General features: G+C 61.7%; 1 protein-coding gene across 1 annotated transcript; it reads right to left on the reverse strand.

The window, feature by feature from the left end:
* Window positions 1–1122: 1122 nt before the first annotated feature.
* LMTK3 (lemur tyrosine kinase 3) lies at window positions 1123–19115 on the reverse strand. The gene is given in 16 exon segments (XM_032839186.1): window positions 1123–1245; window positions 3360–3497; window positions 3705–3840; window positions 5046–5461; window positions 7990–9475; window positions 9477–10509; window positions 10923–11072; window positions 11234–11355; window positions 11437–11521; window positions 11943–12091; window positions 12427–12514; window positions 16209–16327; window positions 16799–16875; window positions 17388–17538; window positions 17792–17925; window positions 18835–19115. Coding segments are annotated over 16 exon segments (4377 nt in total). The 5' UTR covers window positions 18911–19115; the 3' UTR covers window positions 1123–1228.
* Between the last annotated feature and the right edge of the window lie 748 nt (window positions 19116–19863).

Here is a 19863-nt window from a genome sequence, read left to right on the forward strand (position 1 = left end):
AGTCCTGCGAACGTGCAAATGAACTTGGGACCAAAGGGATGGGGCGATAGGTTGAAGGCAGGAGATCAGAGACAGTCAGAGGAGAGAGACGGGAGGCAGAATCAGTCAGGAGCCCCAGAGAAACGGAGAAAAAGAAATCGGGACAGAGAGACAAGGCAGGAAGACACAGACAGACTTCAGGGAGGCACAGAGGAGAAACATCCAGATGCAGAAACACAAAGAAATAGTAGAATTAGGAAGAGGGCCACAGAACTCAGGCCAGGTGGGATGAGAATGTCCTGGGAGGCGGGCGCTCACAAGCAGACACAGGTAAACTGAGGTACAGGCACTGTGGGGCAGGGAGGTAGTGGCCTCAGTGGAGGCACAGGGCAGCTCTGTTCTGAGGTGTGGGGGATATGGCCAGGAGCCATGTGGGTGCTGACCCGTCATTCCTGAGCACCCAGTCTGCAGTCCTGGCCCTCGTAGGGCCTCTGGCCACCCCCCCAGCCACCTTGGGCAAACAGGGCTCTTCCGACCGCCCTGGCCTCTCCCTGCCAACTCTTAGCGCAGGTCACCGCCACCAGCAGCAGACGCAGCCGGGAGCCAGAGAAGCAGAGCTGCGGCCTCCCCCTGCTCAGCGCTTCCACCTTCCTGAGCCTCCATGTTCCCATCTGTGAAGTGGGCGACAGGCGGCTGACGGCGACGTCTTCGGGACCCTCCCCTCTTTGCCCCGAAACACACGCAGGCCCTGCATTCCTCCAAAAAGTTGTTTTTGTCTTTTTTAAATAATGTGAAAATGCCACGCGAAGGTTTGAACCAGAGGCCCCTCCAGGGGCCAGGCTGGGGCGGGGAGGGGAGACGCGAGATGGGGGTCCAGGTCCCCGAAGCCTGCAGCCCCTCTCTGGGGCCAGGAGTGGGTGAGGAGGGGGCCTCCGCTGTGCCGAGGGGCTCCAGGCCCGAAAGAGTTCAGTTCAGTTCCGAGAAAGGCGGCTCTCCAGGGAGGGGTGAGGGGCTTTCCTGCCTCATTTGGCACCGAGGGGGTCGGGGGGCTCAGGGGAGCCGTCCGGGGGGCTAGGGGGTGGGGGGCCAGGGCCTCCCGTTTGGCACATGGTGGGGGAGGGGGAGGGCCCAGCCTCAGGAGCCTCCCCAGAGGCGGTATCTGTGGTGGTGGCAGTGGCTCCGTCGTCCACAGAGGATTCTACTCTCAACCCCTCTTCTGGGGGTGCAGGGGGGTGGGGTCGTCGGGGAGTCAGTTCTCCACGGGGCCTGAGGACAGAGGAAATGATTTACTGGGCAGATAGGCTCACAGCTTCTGTCTCTCTTGGAGTGAAAGCAAAGCCCTCACCAGGACCCACAGGGCCCCCCACATGACCTGCCCTATCCCGTTTCTGTCCTCACCAACCCCCATCCCCCTCACCCTGTCCCCTTCATGGCCACACTGGCTTCCTTGCTGTTTCTCCTGGGCTCCAGGGCCCACCCCAGGGCCTTTGCATGGTAGGGCCCAGTAGATGAGGGGTAAGTGGGCAGAGCCCCACCAAGCATAGAAGTCCATACAGAAGGGGGCCCAGCCTGCACCCCCCCGCCAGGGTCTTGGGAGACAGAAAGGTCAGCCGCCTCCCTGCCCCGCCGTAGCAGAAGCATCAGCCGAGTGAAGGGATTTGGGCTTTTGCACAGTTGGGCCCTCCCTTGCCTCTCCTAGTGATTAAAGGTGAAGTCATCCTGGCACGCTAGTCCCGCTGCTCTCAGCCCTGACTCACCACTTGGCGGTGTCCCATGCCCTGGACCCACCCCACTCTGTCCTCATGGGGGCCTCAGAGAAGACCTCTGGGAGGAAGTGACATTTGAGGTGGAATCTGACAATGGAGCCAAGTGAAGAGTGTGCCCTTGGCCCTGTCCTTCCTGCCCCGAATCCCAATTTACTCTCCTCTCCCTCCTTGACCCTGGCGCCAGCCTCCTGTCCAGCCTCCGGTTGGCTCCCTCACATGGCCCCAGAGGGGTCTTCCTGCACCAGCGGCTACTGCTGCCCTTCCCCTAATCACAGCTGGCCCATGGCTCCCTAGTGCCTCCGGGACAAAGTCCCTCTCTTCAGCCCACCCTTAAGCCCTACAGGGTTTGCCCTCTCCCCTTACCCTCCATTCCCCCCACTCCCTAAGTAACCCACAGACGCACCGGCTTGCCTTCTGTTCCCTGAACTGGCCAAGTTCTCTCTTGCCTCAGGCGCTTGGGCAAGCTGTTCCATCTGCTAGCGTGCTGTCATCCCCTTCCCCTTCACCTAGTTCATGACGGCCAGCCCCTCGAGTGCTTGATGTAGTGGCATGGCCAAACCGACGAAGCCCTTTCCCTTTGTCAGCTGCTTCTCCAGCAGCCCTGAGTTTGCACTTATTTCCCATGACACTGTGGGGTCAGTGTCTGTGGGTGGGGTAGGTTGTTGTGGGGCTCCTGGACCTTGCTCAGCACGGAATCCCGCATGCCCAGCCCAGCACCCGCGCTTAAGTAATGCTCAATGGGTATCTACTTCGTTAAGCTCAGTGAGAGCCACCAGAGACCACCGCGCATGCGCATGACCAGTCTGTGGGGGTGTGTGTGTGTAGGATGAAACCATGCAATCAATCCCCTCAAGAATTTTGGGTTAGATCCTGGGATCATCCCCATTCTACAGATAGGGACACTGAGGCACAAAGAGGGAAAGTGACTTGCTCTAGGTCACCGAGTCGAGGACAGGCAGGGCCAACAACTGGATTCGGGCACGATTTGGGGGAGCAGGAAGGCTCCTACTTTCCACCTTCTCAGCCCTATCCTCGGGAACATGTGCGTCCGCTCAGGCCAGCGCAACTTCTGCATCCAGGGGTATTCTCTAGAGCGGCAGCAGGGGGCAGCAGAGAGCCCGAGTCGCCGCAGGAGTCTCCGGGCTCAGATGGGCAAACACAATGTAGGGCCTCTGTAAGGGCCTGTTACTGTTAGTAGTAATGCCGTTGTTGTTATTGCTGTGGACTCCCTGACCATGTTCCCTCTGCTCCGGTTCAGCTAACTAGCTCTGAGCACACTGGTTTTCTCTCCCTTTGTCGGCCTTTGATCAGCCTGTGCCCCCAAACGGACGTGGGATCAGGATCTGACAAGTGCCAGGCAACAGACTGGGCAAAGATGAGCAAGACTCTGAGGGGATCCTTACAGAAGGGGAAACTGAGGCTCAGGGAAGGGGCGTGACTGCCCTGGTCTATCCGTTGGATAGACCTGGTCTGAGCTGGTTCCAAGAGTTGGGTGGGGGTTGGCTGAGAGAGGAAGGGGAGAGACTGAGGAGAGAGAGGCAGGTAAATTCAGGGATGGGGACAGAGAAAGAGAGGCAGAAGTGGGGGCAGGCCCGAGGGTCTGAAGCACTGTACCTGCGGGCCGGGCGTCGGGGGCCCGGGCGGGGGGCCCCGGGGTCTCCAGCGCAGGCGAGACGGAGAAGCGGGAGAAGCACAGGGGGGGGCCTGGCGGGGGGAGGAGGGGGAAATCCTCCGCCCATTCGAAACTGCCTCCTAGCGGCGGGAAGGGGGTGGCGAGGAAGAAGAGGAGAGGACGCGGTCAGACCCTCCAGGCACTTCTGGAGCGGCTCACCTTCAGTTCCAGCCGTCCAACCCCGCCCCTCCTCAGGCACGTGTCTCCAGCAATCTACACGGTGGACCCCGCCCCAGCTCCGCCCATTCAGGCCCCGCCCCGCCTCCAGGCCCCGCCCCGCCCCTCACCAAAGCCGCTGTCGTTGCTGGGAAACCCATCTCCGGGGGTGGCGGGGTGGGGAGGCGTCGGGGGCGCTGGGGGCGTTGACGGGTCCGTGTCCCCCTCGGGGGGGCCCTGGACGCTCAGCTCGTTGGTTGGCGTCTCCTGTGGAGGTGGATTAGGGGACGAACCGTCACATGCTACCCAACGAGCAACAAAGCCCGCTAACACTTCTGGGGCTTCAGGTACCCCTATTTACAATCGCAGCCTCTGAAGAGGTGGCTGGAGGCCCTGATCTGCCTTCGAAACCTCAGGTCAGCCTTAACCCCACCCCGGCCCGAGGCTCCTCCCCTAGAGTCCCGCCCACAGCTAAGCCCCTCCACCGCAGGAATTCTCTCCTTGCTCCTTAACGCGACGCTTTCGTGGGAGCCCCCTAACCCAATACCATCTCCGTAAGTCCCGCCTTGTCTCCATGACCCCTAACTCCTTTCGATATCTCGGCCACAGGCGTTCAAGTTCGGGGCGCAGAACTACCTACTCTTCTGGTCCTCCAAACCCTTCTACCATCCTGCGCATCCCGACCCTCCACCGAGGCCCTGAGACCCGTACTCGGAAGTGGCCCCGCTCCAGCCCGCCAGACCCTGCCTTTGCTTCAGTGGCCCAGGACCCTGTTCCTGACTCTCATCTCGGGATCTCAGCCCAGTGTGCCCCGCTCCAGGTTGACCGAGATCCATCCACACCCATCTCGGCCCCAATCCACAAGCATCATCCCGCCTTTCCTGTTTCTTTTCAGCACGATGCTCTCAGTCCTAGTTACTCTTAACACAATCCTCAACCCATCTCTCTAAGCCCCGCCGCAGTTTCTTAGCTCTGTCCACCTCTGAACCCGCTCCTGCACTTTCTATCTTAACACTACAAGCCGCTTCTCTTATGCCCTACCTGCAGCCTCGCCAGGGCCCGCCCCTCGTGGGTAAAATCCGTTTCATCCCGATCCGGCCCCTTAGCCTCTACCACCAGAGCGCAGGTCGACAGAACCCGCCCCAAACTTCACTTGGCCCCGCCCCCGCCGTTTAGACCACGCCCCAATCTCATCAGCACTTTCTCCCTAGCCTCTCCGGGCTCCTCCCTGACCACCAGGTACCTCCCCGCCGTCCTTCCAGACCCATTTTCGCCCTCCAGACCCCCCAACCCTTACCGTCCAGCGCCCTCCCCACCGGACGCACCCTACCCCTCACTCCATGCCCCGCCCCATTCCCCAGACACCGCCCCCACACCCAGGGTCTCCAAGACCTGCCCCGTTTCCCCAGCGCCCGCCCTCAGCCAGCTGGCCCCTCCCCTCCCCGTGCCCCGCCCCACCCCGGGCAGCGCACCTGGTCGAAGAGGTAGACGGTCACGTCCCCGTGGAAGGAGACCATCTTGCGCTTCCTCTCCAGCTCGCTGTCCTCGGGCTCGTCGGCCCCGCGCGGAGACTTGAGCAGCCCCCGCAACGGGCGGGCCGCGTCCGCGTCGGCGCTGCTCACCACGACGGGCACCGGGGCTGCCCGCGCCCTCCCGGGGCCCCGCGGCCCCGCCGCCGCGCCCGCTGCCGCCGCCTCCTCTTCCTCCTCCTCGTCCTCGTCCTCGTCCTCCCCGTCCTCCTCCGCCGGCCCCGGCGACCCCGCCCCGCCGGCCTCCCCGCCAGCCGCCCCGGCGTCCGCGCCCTCCCACGGGGGTCGCCGCGGGCCCGGCCCCGGGAACGGCGTGAGCGTGAGCGGCGGCAGCGCCAGAGAGAGCCGTGAGAGCTTGGCTGCGAGGGGAGAGACCCGGTGAGCCTCTGCTCCCTGGGAAACTGAGGCATGCCCTCCTGCCCAGCTGTGTGTCCTCGGGTAGTATCGGGCCCCAGTATGGGCCTCAGTTTCCCCTCTTGTGAAGCAAAGGGCTGCTCTGGGGCCTTTCTCCACGCAGAGTAGGAGAGATCCTCCCCCTACTCCAGGGGTTAACCCTCTCCACGACTCCCCCAGAGTCCGCATCACAAAGCCCCCACTTCTCTCTGCCGCCCACCAGGTCCGAGTGCCCTGGCCCCGATGATTTCCCGGGGCTCTGTTCCTCACCTCACCCAGCCAGCCACTTGGGCCACCTCCCTATTGCTCCCACCTCTGAGCCTTTGCACAGGCTGTTCCTTCTGCCCGGAAGCTCCTTTTCTGGTTCAAGTCCTATTCAACCCCTAGCTCTGGTCTGGGCTTTCAAGCCTTCAGAGTTCTCCCCAAAGGTCAGGCAAGGCCACCAGCTCTGCACCCCCATAGCATCAAGCTGCTCCTTCCAAGCAGATGAGCTCAGCGTGTAGCTGTATTTCTGTGGTCATGTGATTCATGTTTGCCTTGCCACAGAACGGACTTGACTCGGGCTCGTTCTGGCTGCATCCCCAAGCACCCAGAAGTACTCAGGCAATATTTGTGGGATTAATGAATGAATGTTCCGTGCTGTGTGATATTGACCAAGGTACTTTCCCTCTCTGGTCCTCAACTGCCAGACAAAACTGGAGTGTCTAAGCATCTCAAGGTTTCTTTTCCCCGCCCTAAGACTCCCTGATCTCAACCTGCTAGAAGGCAAGGACTCCAGGTCCCTGGAGGAGGAAACCTGGCTTCAAATCCCAAGCCTACCCTGCTTGCTCACTGTGTGCCCCCGGGCAAGGAAATCCACCTCTCTGAGCCTCTGTCCCCTCACCAGGAAATTAACAGGGGCCACTCATTCCTCCATTAGTGCACCAGTATATGTGGGACAGGCCCTGTGGGGGCAAGGGTGGGGATGACAAGAGGGTCAAGGCAGAGTAGGGAAAAAGACTGGGTGTGGATGGGGTCACTCTCCTCCCTTTGTTCATTCCATTCCAGCTTCACTGGCCTCTTGCTTTTCCCCAAGCATGCCAAGTTAGTGCCCATCTAGGTGCCCCCCACCCAAAACACCCTTCCCCCAGATGTCCACCCAGCTTACTTCCTTCACATCTGCTCAAAAGTCACCTCCTTGAGGCCTTCCTTGACCATCCATCTCAGGGCGATGGGTTTGGGGGCTGTAAGGGAGCTCTCAAGGAGCTCTCAGGAAGGACAGGGTGATAGCCTTTGGAAATCAGGAAGGCTTCCCAGGGAAGGGGAAATCTGAGTGGGGTCTTGAAGGATAAGTAGGAGTTCGTGCACTTTTTTTTTTTTTTTAAGCAGGCTATTCCCAGCATCTTCCCACCCAGCAACACCCTCCTGGTGCCCCCCTCCTCCCACAATCCTCTGAAGCATCTTGGCTGCTCATCCCTGGATATTTCCCTGCTGTCTGGAGCCCTTCCTGACACAGCTGGTCACAAATTCCCCACAACAATCTCAAGGGAGGGATAGTGTTCTAATACCATGGGCTCAAAGGAAGGAAAGTTCTGTGCTCAGCCCCCTTCTGGACCTTTCCCTCGGAGGATACCCTTTCCCTCAAGGGGGGCTGTGAGATTACCAATATAAACCAGTGGCCATTTAGAACTTTCGTATCACTCCGTAAGGATATCGGGCCTCTGGGTGATTTGGGTAGAGCCACAGTCCCTATGCCCACCGCTCAACAGGGGCCATTCATCTTTCTCTTAAATCAGTCCCCCTCTGCGACAAAACACTTTCTGTGTTCCTACCAAAACTCAGTTTCCAGAAAAGGCATTTCTAGTTTTCAGATCATCCATAGCATGGGATGGGGGGGCGCTGGGTGTAGGGCAGGGCAGAGTCTGAAACTCCCTGGGCCCTGGCTTTGGGTAGCTTGGGGCCTGGCACACAGAGAAGGTTCGCGTGAATTGGCTTCAACCATTAAAACACGCAGAACTTTGGTTAAAAAAGGAAAAGCAGCCATGTGGCAATACCAGGTGGGCATTGCTGGCTGGAGCTAGAAAGCGGCCGCATCTCCTTCTCCAACTCCCCACCGCACCCCTCCCCACCTCTCCCAGAGGGCTTCCTTCATTCCCAATACTGTCTGGCCCCCATGGGCATCTGAGTTTGAGACCCCAGGTCAAATGGAATTGCAAAGGGTCTTCGGAAGTCCTAATATTTTGAAGCCACTCAGCCCTATTAGGAAGATGAGTTATCCTCATCATCCGTCTTTGGAGGGAAACTGAGGCACAGAGAAGTAAGGTCATTTGTCCCGGGCCACAGAGCCCAGATCTGAGCCCAGGCGGGGAGGCTCCAGGGCCGGCTCTCGTTATGGTCAGCCTGACCTGTCTGTTCCCCGGCAGCCCGAGATCCTCGGCTCAGCCGTGCCTTTCGGAAGGAGCCAGGCCTCGGCCCCCCAACCTCGCTCCCCTGCTCCCAGAAGCCTCCTCCTCACCTTTGATCTGCTCGCTGTTCCCCTGAGGAGGTCCCAAGTCCAAGAACAGTCGTGGCATCTCGGGGCCCTTCCTCTCGGGCTTGGGGGGGTCCCCGTCTGTGCTGGGTGCTGTGTCTCCGCCGGCCCTGCTGTCTGGGGCCCCGGGCTCTCCCTCGGAGGAGGCCACCTCCGGCCTGGCTCTCTGCGGCGCTGGCTCCGGCCTCCTCGGCTGTGCTTCCGGCGGCGGCGGTGGCGGCTGTGGCCTCGTGCTGTCTACCCATCCGGCCTTTGCGTCCACGCCGCTTCCGAGGCCGCCGCCGGGGGCCATCCCCGTGCCCACTGGGGCTCGGCCCCCACTCCCGAGGTCCAGCCTCCCAACCCCGGGGGCTCTCGGTGCCCCCCCAGTCTCGGGGGCTCTCCTCTCGGTCCCGGGTTCCAGCACCCCGCTCCTGGGGGCTGGGCCAGTGGGGCCAGGGGCTGTCTCCCCGCCGTTCTGGGACAAGGCCACTGCGCTGGGCTCGGGGGCTCTCTCCAGCGAGGTCTCTGGGGCTGGCACCCCACTCTCGGGCACCTTCTCCCAGAGCCCTGGGGCTCTCCGAGGCCCAGTCTCTGGCAGCCTCTCCGTGTTCCTGGGGAGTCTCAGGCCCCCATTCTCTGACACCTTCTCCTCGATCTTTGAGGGTGTCAGTCCCCCATTCGCCAGCACTTTCTCTTCTCTCTCGGGGGACCTCAGCTCCCCATTCTCCAATACTTTCTCCTCCCTCCTTGGGGGTGTCACCTCCCCATTCTCCAGCACTTTCTCCAGCACTTTCTCTTCTCTCTCTGGGGTCCCTGGGCCCCCATTCTCTGCCACCTTCTCCTCGATGCCCAGGGCTCTCTGGCCCCCGTTCTCCAACACTGTCACCCCGTTCATGGGGAGGCTCGGGTCCTCGTTCAGGCTTGGGGCTTTCTTCCCGCTGCCCAGGACTGTGGGGTCCCTGCTCGGGCCCTGGGCTTTCTCTCTGTTCCCGGGGCCTCTCCCCACCTTCCTGGGTCCCGTCTCTCGGGGGTTTGCCCCCTTCTCCCCCAGGAGGTTCCTTGTCACGTCCTCCCGCAGGGACATCAGCAGCTGCTCGGTGCTCACTTGAACTACGAAGGTCGGCTTCTCCCGGGTCCCCGGCAGTGGGTGGGGACCCGGGTCTGGGGGTGGCCGGGGCGCTCCTGGGTCGGGGGGCTCGGGGGGAGCCCGTGGTCGAGGGACCCCTTCCTCCTCGGCTGCCCCCCCACCTGGGAAGGCTCCCTCGGGGGAAAAAGGGGTCTCGGTCTCGTAGCCGCTGTCCCCCGGCTTGGGGCCCGGAGACGACAGGCCTGAGCCGGGACTGGCCATGGCCGAGGGAGGGTCGGGGGACACGGCTGGGTCCGCGGGGACCCGGGGAGGTGGCGGCGGGGGGGGGGGAGCGGGAGGTGGCCCCCGCCCGGGGTACTGGGGCGCCGCCGCCCCCATGAGGGGGTCCAGAAACTCGGGGGGGGGCCGAGGCGGGGGGGGCCAGGGGCAGGTCGGCTAGGGAGCCCCGCTCTGCCCGCAGGGACGAGTCGTCCTCTGGCGGATGGGGACAGCCAAGAGCGGGGTGGCCCCCCCAGCCAGCAACGGCTTCCCCCCGCTCCAGGGGCAGGCAGGAGCAGGCCCCCTCTCGGCTGCACAGGGGACAGGGTAGGGGGCCCCGGCGGCTGGGGCCAGCCCCAAGGCTGCTGCTGTCTTCCCCCGGGGAGCTGCCCTCCTCCTCCTCCTCCTCCTCTTCTGCCCACGGGGCGGTACCCCGCTCCCCCAGCACCTCGGCAGGGTCTCCCGCCAGGGTCTCCCCGGCACCTCGGCCCTCGGGGTCCCAGCCGCTCAGGAGGAAGCTGCCTGACGCAGAGGACTGGGCCGGGAAGGGCCGAGCTGCAGGGAAGAGGGGGGAGGCCCAGGTCTCGGACACCAGCTGGGGGACCTCGGAAGGGGCCTGGGAGGCCTGAGGGGCAGGCACTCCTGGGTCCAGAGGGTCCCAATCATTGGGAAAGAGGGGCTCGGGCGGGGAGCCATGCTCCTCGAGGCGGATGTAGTACTCGCTGCTCACCGAGGGGCTGCGGGCGCTGATGACGGGCAGGACGCTGGGCGTGGACAGCGCCTCATAGAAAGGGTTGGAGGGGTTGGCATGGGGGGCCGGGGGCGCAGACGCCGGCTGCCAAGGAGGTGCCCCCCCACCGCGGCCAGCCCCCCGCCGCGCCTTCTCCCACAGGCACTCCAGGTTGAGGCCACGGCTGCTCTCAGTGACCGTGAGCACATCGTCAGGGTCGGCCCCGGGGAAGCCATCCAGGAGGGGGAATGGTGAGGAGAGGGTCCCCGGGCGGGGCGCACTGTGCTGCGGGGGCCAGGGCCAGGGGAAGGGACCGTCTCGGGGTGGGGGGGGTGGGGGCGGGGGTCGTGGGGGACGCTCGGAGAGCAGGTAGGTGAGCTGCAGCTGGAGATCAGAAGCTGAGGGGCGCTGGGCAGGTGGCCGCCAGCAGGACTGCAGGATATCATACCTGGGGGGAGGGGGAGGCACAGGTGAGTAGGGTAGAGTCGAAGGTGTGTGGAGGGGGCAGGGAGAGACCCAGGGCGTGTGTGTGACAGATGGGGTGGTGGCGGGGGGGTGGGGGGGCAGCAAGGCAGATGTAAAGAAATGATAGTTAGGCGGCCTCCTCTGGGCTGTGAGTTCTGGAATCAGAGACAAGCAAGCGGCAGGGGTCTTTCAGCGGTGGAGAAACTAGGGTTTAAGTACCAGCCTTGCCTCAGGATTGCCCCTTTCAAGCGGCACAGGCCTCCAAGCAGAAAAAAGGGGTGGGGCATAGCGAGTGCTGAGTGAGGCTGCGGGAGATGTGCGGAGAGGTGAGGGGCTCTGCGACATCCTGGGGTGGGCTGGGAGGGTCAGGGGTCGTGGGTCAGGCCCTGCCCTCACCAGTAGTCCGCATAAGGCAACTTGAGCCTCGGCCGGGCCAGCTTGACGTGCTGCTGGCGGACCACGAAGGCGAGGACCTCCTCATCTGACAGGTGGCGGTAGGGCTGTGCCCCAAACTCAAAGAGTTCCCACAGGGTCACCCCCAGGGACCTGCGGGGAGCAGAGGGCATAGAGAGGTCAGAGCCTGGCCCTGCCCCGCCTAGGGGCCTCCCCTTCGGCCTCCGTTTCCACAGCCATGGGACCCGTGACTCGTCCCCCTTCCTCGCCGCCCTAGGCTGCGCGCGGCCCCCGGGGCGGGGGGACCCTCTCACCAGATGTTGCTCTCGCGGCTCTGGTCCACCACCATGAAGGTCCCATGCAGCTCCCCAAGGAGCTCAGGCGCCGCCCAGCGCAGCGGGATCCACAGGCGCTCGGGGGTCAGGTAGTAGTCCTCCTGGGGGGCGGGCCAGAGCCGGGTCAGGCGGGTCGAGGGCCTTCCCCCGCCCCCCCCGCCCTGACGGAGGGCAGCCCCCACCTTGTAGTTGCTGTGGGCTAGCCCATAGTCTCCGATGCGCACGGTGAGGTCGGAGGTCAGCAGGCAGTTGCGCAGGGCCAGGTCGCTGGGGGCGGGGCAAGGAATGAAGCTAGACTGGGGGCAGCCTGAGACCGACTGCCCGCCTCGCCTGCGCTGCGCCCACCTTGTAGGCTCCGCCCCTTCTCCCTTCCTTGCTTTTCTCCTCCCCTGCCCCGCCTCTCCATGCATCTTCCTCTCCTGACTCCTCCCCTCCCCTTCTGGCTCCTCCCCTCAAAGGCTCCTCCCCCTCTCCCCTATGACTCCGCCTCTCCCGATTCCGCCCCCCTCTCCTGATTCCTCCCTCCTCTTCTGACCCCTCCCCTCCAGAGTTCCTCCCCTCCTGACTCGCTTTCTCCCGTAGTTGAGCCCCTTCCTTGCGGCCCTGCCTCCCATCCGCATAGCCTCTCCTGCTTCCTTTAAGTAGTGCCCCCCACACACTCTTCCCCGTGCCCCCCCCCGGGAGCCACCTGTGCACGTAGTTGTGGGAGTGGAGATGTGCCAGCCCGCGGGCGATCTCCAGGCCCATCCTCTGCAGTGTCCGCAGGTCTCGAGGGGGCAGCTCAGGAGACAGGCCCTCAGGGGGCCTCTGGGCCCGGAGGTAACGTTTCAGGTCCCCCTGGGAGGGAGGAGAGGATGGGGTCAGTACCACCACCCCTTCCAGGGATCCACTCATCCCGCTTATCTGAGGCGAGGATGGGGGGCGACCTCTGCACGCAGGGGGCAGCCCCTCTGAGCCTGTTTCCCCTGCGGCTTAAAAGGGCACAACAAGAGAACCCGCCTCGCATGCTAGTTGACCGCGCGCCATCCGAGCGAGCGCTCATCTGCAGTGAGCGCTCAGGAAACGTTAGCACGTCGCGCGTGTTTTTGCCAAAGATTCCCAGGCCCCCAGGCTTGCTGGCAGCCGTCAACCCGTCCAGCCCGCCACCCCGCCCTCCCTCCGCAGACCCTCACCAGTTGACAGAATTCCATAATCAGCAGAAAGGGCAGTGTCTCCACACAGACGCCCAGGCACTGGAGGACGTTGGGGTGCTGCAGGCTCCTGGGGCCAGGGTGGGGAGGCGGCAGGGTCAGGGCACAGCCGCGACCGTCCCACCGCAGACCCCTGTCCCTCCCCAGCCTCCCCGAGACAACAAAATTTTGCTTTCACCTCCCGGCTCCCGGCTGCACCCCCACATTCACACTCCCTCAAAACACAGCTTCCTACCCCGGGTCCCCATCTCAGGACCGCCCCACTCCTCCCCAGTTCCCAGGCCAGACCCCCAGATGCCTCTTTGCCCTCCTTCATCTTCACCTCACCCCCGCTCATCCCCCGACCCCACACACCCACCCCCCCACCGCCCCAGCCTGGCTGGAGCTTCTTCAACTCCTGGCCTCTCTTCTCAGCCTCCTCCCGGCCTCCCTGCCTCCTGTCTCTCCCTGGCAGTCTGTCTCTGACATGCCACTCGCTGCGCAAAGCCCTCCGGGCTCCCGCTCACCCGGGGACAGAGCAAGACTCGATCCTGGGTGTGTCCTGCCCTTCCTCAGCATCGCTTGTCCCCATTGCGCCCCACGCATCTCCCCAAACACATAGACACCCACTGAGACCGCAGGCCTTTGCGGTTCCGCTTCCACTCAGCAGTCCTCCTCCCTCAGTCCTCGGCTTCAACATCATTTCCCCAAGAAACGTCACCGCCCTCAAGCCCCCTCTTTTAGCCTCACACTGTGGGTAAGAGTCAGGCTGGGGGTCAAGGGGAGCGTTGAATCCCGAGTCCACCTTTTTTTTTTTTTAAGTCATCTCTACCCTAAACGTGGGACTCGAACTCATGACCCCGAGATAAAGAGTCGCATGCTCTGGGGCACCTGCGTGACTCAGTGGGTTAAGTGACCCACCCTTGATTTCAGCCCAGGTGGAGATCTCAGGGTGGTGGGATGGAGCTCTGCATCAGGGCTGAGCGTGGAGCCTATTTGGGATACTCTCTGTCCCTCTCGCTCTGCCCTTCTCTGCTCATATGCTCTCTCTCTAATAAATAAATCTTAAGGAAAAAAAAAAAAAAAAAGAGTCGCATGCTCCACTCACTGAGCCGGCCAGGCGCCCCCTGTGTCCACCTTTGGCAGGTGTGTAACCCCAGAGAAATAACTTCACCTCTTCCTGCCTCAGTTTTCCTCAGCTGTAAAATGGGCACAGCCGTAGTAACTCCCTCAGACAGTCGTGGAGAGGAATTTCATGAGACCAGTGAGAAGCTGCCACACAGTGGAGATCCTCGCTATTATTACGGCTTTTCCGTTCCCATGTCAACACACTGTTTGATTCTCATATCGCCCCACATTTTCCTGCCTTCCCACCTTTGCAGCTGCTCTTCCCTCTGCCTGGAACATGCTTCCCACCAGGCCTGCGCCACCGATCCCTCCCAGTCAACCCCGCCTCCCCCAGGATCCTCCAGAGCTTTCCTCCTGGCACTTGTCAGTCTCTGACATTTTCTTCTTAAAATTTCCTTCTTCATTTGTTCATTGCAGATCTCCTCCACTAGGGGGGGGAGCCCTGCTAGGACAAGAATTTGGGGACTTTCTGTTTAGGCCGCTGTGTCCCCAGTGCCTAGACGGTGGGGGCGGGGGGTGGGGGGGAGGCTCAATGAAAATGGGCTCAGTAAAGGCTTTTGCCCTGATACCCGGCCTGGGGGTCTGGAGGAAGTGAAAACATGCCCGGCTTTCAGGGTATAGTGAGAAATTGTCCCACTCGGGTCGGGGGTCGGGGCAGGGGCTGGGCCCACTGGTGTGCGGTGGGGCTGGTGCCCAGCCTCACCGCCTGAGTTCCAACCTTCTCCACCTGGGAGGACTGTGCCTCGCACCACTGCCTGGTCATGAGACCAAAGTGGTCATAAGTTGCCCGGCGTGTCCTGGGGACTTGATGGACAGCTGGAGCTCTGAAGGTGGGATTTAGGTTGGCGGATGTGGAGGAAGGCTTGGACCCCTACTAGTCTGAGCCCAGGCTGGCCACTTCTGCTATCGGATCCTCTTCTGTCACCCCGGTGGGCAGGATGGTGTTTCCCATTGAATCCAGAGGAAACAGAGGCTCAGAGAAGTAAAGTGATTGGCCCAGGGTCACACAGCTGGTAACAGTGTTGGCATGGGGACTTGATCCCAGGTTGCTGGCTCTCTGAGCAAACATCTACACAGGGTGGAAGGACGCCCCCCACCCCGAGCTGCCAGTGTCATCCTTCGCTCTCCAAGAGAACCTTCTGCGAAGGTGGAAATGTTCTAGATCTGAGCTGTCGCACATGGGAGCCACTGGCCATATGAGGCTACTAAGCCCTTGCGATGTGCTGCGTGTAGCTAAGGAAATGAATTTTTCATTTGATTTCGTTTTATTTAACATAAATTTAAATAGCCATATGTGGCTAGTGTTTGCCAGCACGGGTCTAGGGAGAGGCAGGCAAACAAGCCAGCCAGTGAAATATGTGTTAGGAAGAAAATGATCTAATCAGTGTGATGGAACAGTCCAGGGCCCTCCTTACATGGGAGTGTGTGTGTGTGTATGTGTGTGTGTGTGTGTAAGGGCAGTCCTTTCTGACCAGGACCTGAGGAGGGGAAAGCAGCCCACTATCTGAAGCTGGGGGTGAGTGAGCCAGGAATGATATCCTAGTCAGAGGGAACAGTAAGGACAAAGGTCCTGAGGCAGGAAAGAGACTGTTATGGGAAAGGATCAGTGAAGAGGCCAGGATGGCTGGGCCAAGGGGCCCAGGGGCAGGAAGGGAGCAGGGGCAGACCTTGCAGGGTGTGTGGGCTGTACAGAGGCATGGGACTTTGTTCTGCAGGCAATAGGAGCCATGGGAGGTTGAAAATCGTGAGGGTGGTAAAGTCCGGCGTCTGTATGGCTTCAGGGTATGCCTCACTTTTACAACTGTTTGAAAAAGGTTCTCCAACGGGGCAATTACTACCTCACGAGACATTTATGCAGCAAATGTTCATCTAGTTCTTATCTAGAAGTCCTTAGAGTGGAGCGGAGACCAAGCAGGGGAGGGACAGGGTCCTGCCTTCCCAGACCTAAGAGTCCAGTAGGGGTGGGAGGTGAGGTGTGGAAGTTCCTCAGGGCCATTTTGGGTCCGTGATGCTTTCCTCAATCACAAGCAGGGACCCAAAGCAGGGAACAACCCCTATGTACCCAGTGCTTAACACAAAATCTCACATCCTCTCAGCTGCCCTCTACATGAGGACATTTGGGCTTCCCAGACTCACTTCCTAGATGAAGATTCTGAGGTTCAGAGTGGAGAAGGGCAGGCATCTAGCTCACCTTCCGCGCCCTCCCCTCACCCTCATCATCATCCTGCCCCTCCTTTCATATCCCTGACTCTGTCCCAAGGAGGAACCCGAGGCTCAGAGAAGCAAATGCTGTCCATCAAGTCTCACAGCCAGGGGCGCCTGGGTGGCTCAGTGGGTTAAAGCCTCTGCCTTCGGCTCAGATCATGATCCCAAGGTCCTGGGATCGAGCCCCATATCAGGCTCTCTGCTCAGTGGGGAGCCTGCTTCCTCCTCTCTCTGACTGCCTCTCTGCCTACTTGTGATCTCTGTCAAATAAATAAATAAATAAATAATCTTAAAAAAAAAAAATGTCTCACAGCCAGGAAGAAGTAGATCCAGGATTCAAACCAGGTTTGACCCCACGCGAGACTCCTCCACTCCCTAATGGCACCTCCCTGAGAAGCAAACCTGGCGCTCGGGCCTCCATGGCCCACATACGCCGCCAGAGTCCCGGGTACCTGTAGGGCTGTGCCTCCGAGATGAATTTGCGCTGCTCCAGGGGCCCAGCACTGGCTCGGAGCTCCTTCACCACAACCTGGGCTGGGGTGTAGTCAGAGAAAATCTCTCCCAGGATCACCTGGCCAAAGGAGACCGGGGAGTCAGTGCCTGCATGTGCCCCAGCCCCAGCCCCGGGACCATCTCCACCCCGCGGCATGGCTCCAGCTTCCCCCTTCCATCCGGCTTCTCCCTTCAGATCCCACCGCCCTTGTCCCCCAACAACAGATGCAGAGTGAGAGACTCACGGGCCCAGAGTCCGATGGATGCAGGGACGGATGGAAGGATGGACAGACGGACGCGTGGAGAGCCAGGTGGCGAGGCAGAGTGGTCAATGGAGTGAGGAGGGAGGCGCTGACTGACAGGTGTGGGGGGATGGAGCAGGTGGGAGCAGGTGAGAGGTGGACAGAGACGAGGGCGCTGGGTGGGCTGAGGGGCAGGGGACAGATGAGAAGTGGTGGGAGCAGGGCGGGGTGGGGGGGATGGACACAGAAGAGGAGCACAGCCCTGGATCGTATGGACCCCCCTCCCTCCCACCCCCAGCCCCACTCACCTTCCCAAACCAGCCACTCCCAATCTCTTGTAAGTAGCTGAGGTGCTGGCGGCTAAGGCCCAGGGGGGTGGTCATGTCTTGAGAGTGGGGAGGGGGCAAAAAGGGGAGGCCCCTTAGCCTCTCTCCCCTTACAAGTGCCACCATCACCACTCCCCCTCCAATTCAGTGAGGACTGGGGTCAAAGCCGATACCAGTCTTTTTTCATTGGCTGCCCCAACATTCCCTGATGGATCTCTGCCTTCTTATTGGCTGCCCGCAAGTTCCCGGCATCCAATCCATCCCTCCCTTTGGCATTTCAAGATCCTGTGACTTGACTTCAGCCCGCCATTGGTTGCCTTTGAGACTGAGATCTACGCTGACCTCACCACCGATTGCCCCACAAGAATCCCCAAATCCCGCTTTGGATGAAGCAATAGCTTCTACCAAGATGCTCTATGACTCCCTATAGGCCGCTTCCAAGATTCTGCGGCTCCCACCTCTGTCTTTCCCCTTGGCTGTGGGGGACCTCAGCTCCCTGACCCCTGAGGGAAGACTCTCAGGACTTGCCCCCCTGTCCCGTGGGACCATCCTAGTCAAGGTGTGGAAGTACCTGAGTGAGAAGGCTGCGGGGCAGGCATCGGCAGGGAGACCTCCGCCAGCGGGAGAATGTAGACATCAGGCAGCGACTGTGAGGAGGAGGTCTCCTCCGCGGGGGGAGTGTACTCCCCGGAGCAATCCTCCCCTTCAGGGTTCTCAAACTCCTGGTGCCGGGAGAAGTGAGGGGTGGGAGAACACAGGGCTGAGACACGCCATCACCCTCCAGGTCGTTCCCTGTCTTTCTTATAACTGTCCCCTGATTGATCATGCCAGCACTCCGGATTGGCCAGAACTTCAGGCCAGAAGGTGCTCTCAGACTTACTGCCTCTCTCCCCCACCAGCCACCTGGGCTCGGGAGGCAAAGGCCTTGCTGGAGTCTTCCTCCCCACTAGAACCCCCCCTCCCCATGCACCTCACCTTGAAGCCGACATCACCCCGTTTGCAACACAAACAGGTGAGGAGTAGAAAGATGAAGGCCAGCAGGCCGGAGCAGGAAATGAGGACCACGGCGTAGGGAGGAGCCAGAGGGGCCCGGCCCAGCGCGAATCCATCTGTGGGCACAGGGCTGGGCTGGGGTCCCGGCTTCAAGCCCTAAGCTCCCAGACTCCTTGCCCCTCCCATGCTGGCCAGGATTGACTACAGTTCCCATAATGCTCTGCAACCAGGGACTCCTTGACAGAGGAGCCGGATGGCCTCCGGCATTGTGGGAGTTGTAGTTTAAGGCCTTCTCAGGTGGTTGTGTTGGGGGTGGGGTCCCTCCTCTCGCCCCAATCTGGGACCCCCCCCCATCACCCCACCGCAGGCCTGGATGAATTCCAGTGAGGACTGAGGGAAGGAGGTGTCATAGTGGAGCCTGGAGCTCTCAGATTTTAAAATACACTCCAATGGACGGTCTCCTTACCCCCTATTTGGGCAAGAGGATGAGCCCCCCAGCTGCAGGCGGGGAGAAGAGTCTTTGCCCCGCGCTGGAACCCCCTCGTTCCGGGGGTTGAGGCCTGTCTCTTTTAGGGACTCGGGGAGCACACATGTCCTCTGTCCATAGCCCAAGCCCCTGTGAAGGGAACTCCGCAAGACCTAGGTCTCCCCCAAAAGCTAGAAGCAGCCTCCTATGCTGTGTCCCCCTTAGAAATAGTATTCCTCCCCTCTGTCCCCAATTCTCCCAGAGGCCCCGTCCTTCCCGGTTCCCTGCACACACCTGCACACACATATGCGTGTGTGCACACACACATGTTGCCCAAACGGACCCCCTCCCCACCCAGCCCCCAGCCTTCCTCCCACAGGCCCTGCTGACAGCGGCACCGTCCCCGCGCCTCTCCAGGCCCCGGCTCGGCTGCGGGGAAACGCGCACCCAGGTGATGGAGCCGGAGCGCCGCGAACCGACCCCCGGGCAGGCCCGGGGTGGGGGTGGGGGCTGCCGGACAGCCGGATGGCCGGACAGCTGGATGGCCGGACAGACTCACCGGGGTGGGCCGGAGACGCCAGGCAGCCAGAGGCGGAGACGGCCGCGAGGAGGATGAAGGCGCCGGGGCCAGGCATCTTGTCGAGGATGGAAGGGAGGTGGAGGTGGTGGCGGCTGGGGAGGAGGGGGGGGCGGGCCCTCAGCCCCCAGCCATGGGGACCCGCGCGACCCTGGCCTCCCCCCGGCCCAGGAGAGGGGCAGGAGACGCAGGACAGGGGGAGGGAGGGGCTGCTTACTGGCTCAGGTACCCCCCTCCCCCTCTTCGAAGGGACAGACAGATGAAGGGATGGAGAGGCGGACAGAGGAGAGGAGCTGGGGAGCCAGGGTTGCTGGGGTGGGGGGGGGAGAGGGTAGGATGGGGGGGAGAATGAGGGCCCCGCCCCCGAGAGCAGCCAGGATTGGGGGAGCAGAGAGCCTGTCAGAGGAAGGGTGGGAGGAGGGAGGATGGAGGGAGGATGGAGCGTCGTCATGGCAACTGGCTCCCCAGTAGCATTGGCTGCCAGGAGGGAGGGGAGGAGGAGGGACAGACAGGGACCAGCAGACCCTTGTGGGGGGCGCAGGGCCCACAGCGCCTGGCCCGGACACTGCTGTGACACACTATCAGCATGGACACGTGTGCTCCACGCAGAGACGCAGATGTCGGGGAGGCACACACAGCCCACACACGCCTGACACACGTCGCAGAGACCCTCATAGACAAGCACATCGCATACAAAGGTGGACAGCCATCGGCAGACGGGGACACGTACACGTCACACACAAAGACGCAGGGATGGTGGGCTGCACTGGGTACGCACCGGCAGGCCGGCCCCCGGCACAGATGCACCCCATCACACAAGAACAGAAAAGCATCACAAAGACCCACACATGCCACAAAGTCAAGCCCCAAATCCACAGACACCTACAACACAGACAAAGATCCAGGCAGACCCCATGGGGACTTGCCGAGGCACACAGTCACAACATGTAGACATTCCACAAATGGGCAACAAAGAACACCCATCAATACCAACCTCACATACACGGACAC

Source organism: Lontra canadensis, unplaced genomic scaffold (genome assembly GCF_010015895.1).
Source record: "Lontra canadensis isolate GAN:19392208 unplaced genomic scaffold, GSC_riverotter_1.0 scaffold107, whole genome shotgun sequence".
Classification (NCBI taxonomy): Eukaryota; Metazoa; Chordata; class Mammalia; order Carnivora; family Mustelidae; genus Lontra; species Lontra canadensis.